Source organism: Galeopterus variegatus, unplaced genomic scaffold (assembly GCF_000696425.1).
Source record: "Galeopterus variegatus unplaced genomic scaffold, G_variegatus-3.0.2 Scaffold4688, whole genome shotgun sequence".
Taxonomy (NCBI): Eukaryota; Metazoa; Chordata; class Mammalia; order Dermoptera; family Cynocephalidae; genus Galeopterus; species Galeopterus variegatus.
In genome coordinates, this window is record NW_007730799.1 from 124,721 (window position 1) to 126,647 (window position 1,927).

General features: G+C 65.8%; 1 protein-coding gene across 1 annotated transcript in view; it reads left to right on the forward strand.

The window, feature by feature from the left end:
- Nucleotides 1-1,597: 1,597 nt before the first annotated feature.
- Nucleotides 1,598-1,927, forward strand: part of LOC103603591 (mothers against decapentaplegic homolog 6-like) — a gene marked incomplete at its 3' end in the record, with an annotated part of 13,995 nt that continues 13,665 nt past the window's right edge. The window contains exon 1 of the mRNA XM_008588152.1: nt 1,598-1,924. Within this exon, the coding sequence (XP_008586374.1) occupies nt 1,598-1,924 (327 nt within the window). The remainder of the gene's footprint in view (nt 1,925-1,927) is intronic.

Sequence of the window (1,927 nt, forward strand, 5' to 3'; positions counted from 1 at the left end):
CGACCGAGAGGAGCCAGCGAGGAGACGCTTCCCGCCTCTACCCCACCCTCTCCAGCTCCCCATCGGGGGCGAGCCTGGAGCCCCCGTGCGGACAGTGTCCCACGCCCCCATTTGGCCCTAGCAGAGCGACCCCCGACTTTGCGCAGTGGGTGTGGAGCCCTAGTGCAGTCACGGAAGATCCCGCTACCCCAATATATCAGCCGCCCCCTGCTCCCCAGAGACGCAAGCCAGAAAGGCACACATGCACACCCATTTTTATTAGCCTACCATGGGATGGGGGGTTGGACCAACTCTAAAGTGCAATGTGTGCTCGTAACTTTGTGCACAAGCCAGGAGAGGCAAAGCGCCGGGTTTGCGTCCGAGTCTCGGTGGGTCCGCCGAGCCCTCGCGCGCCCGCCCGTGGTTTGTGTAACCGGGTGTGTGTGCGCGCTCGTTCGCATCCGTGCCCNGCCCGCCCCGGGAGCCGGCCCCTCGGAGCCTCGGGCCGTGCAATGGGACGTGTTCTCCTTTAAGAGTTAAGAAACTTGAAACCTTGTTTGCGCAACAATCAGCGCCGCGGAGCCGCCAAAGTGTCTAGACTGGCATATGATGGGAGGCAGCCAATGACTCCGCGGCGCTCCTCCGGGGGCCCTCAGTGTGCGTTTGAGGAGAACAAAAAAGAGAGAGAGACCCGAACGGGGGAGCGAGCGAGAGAGCCAAGCCGAGAGAAAGAACCGCCGGGCGCTGCCTCTCCAGACCTCGCAGGGACCGCGGGGCCACCGGGAGGCACTTTAGTGGAGGGGGGAGGGGGGGCGAGCTCGGCAGCCGCGGCGCCCGGAGCGTCCGAGCGCAGCGTGGGGCAGGCTGCGACCTCTGCTTCGGTGGATTGCATTTTTAATTAAGGATTCCCAGCAGCTCTTTGGGATTTTTACAGCTTCCACTCATGTGTTGACACCCGCGTTCAGGAGAAACTAGCTCCAAGTGCATCTATTGGGACCTGAGACGGAGTTGGCCTTTCGTGCATGCAAATCCAGGGATTTGGGTTTGTTTGGGATTTCTTTTTCTCTCTTTCCTCTGTTTTCCTTTTTTTGCAGGGAACAAGGAAGGAGCTGAGGTTATCAGCAAGCCTGCCTTTTGGATCCTGCAGGAAAAGCCCATGTAGTTCAGCGCTTGGGTTTTAAAGGCAGAGCTTTCCAGACACCTTTGGGGGTTCGGCGCGAGCGCTTTGTGCTCATGGACCCGCTGCGCAACTTTTGAAGGCTCCCCGGCCCATGCGGGGTCTTTCTGGCGGCGTGCCGCCTGCAGCCCCCCTAAAGCGCGGGGGCTGGAGTTGTTGAACAGCCGGGCTGCCGCGGTCCATGTAGCCGCTGGCCCGGCGCGGACTGCGGCCCGGCGCGGACTGCGGCTCGGCGTGCGCGCGTTCCCGGCCCCGGCGAGCTCCCTCATGTTGCAGCCCTGCGGCGCCCCTTCGACGACAAGCTGTGCGCGGTCTGCACGGCGCTCCGCTGCGGAGCTTCATGTGGGGCTGCAGCCCGTGCAGCCGGCGCCTCGCTGAGGGGACGGACCCCCGGTGACCGGAGACCGCCTCCCCCCCACCCCCGGCGCCAAAGGATATCGTATGTTCAGGTCCAAACGCTCGGGGCTGGTGCGGCGACTTTGGCGAAGTCGTGTGGTCCCCGACCGGGAGGAAGGCGGCGGCAGCGGCGGCGGCGGCGGCGGCGACGACGAGGATGGGAGCTTGGGGAGCCGAGCTGAGCCGGCCCCGCGGGCACGAGAGGGCGGAGGCTGCGGCCGCTCCGAAGTCCGCCCGGTAGCCCCGCGGCGGCCCCGGGACGCGGTGGGACAGCGAGGCGCCCTGAGCGCGGGGAGGCGCCGGCGCGCAGGGGGCTCCCCGAGTCCCCTGTCGGAGCCGAGGGCCGGCATTGGGGGCTCCCCGCTGGACGTGGCA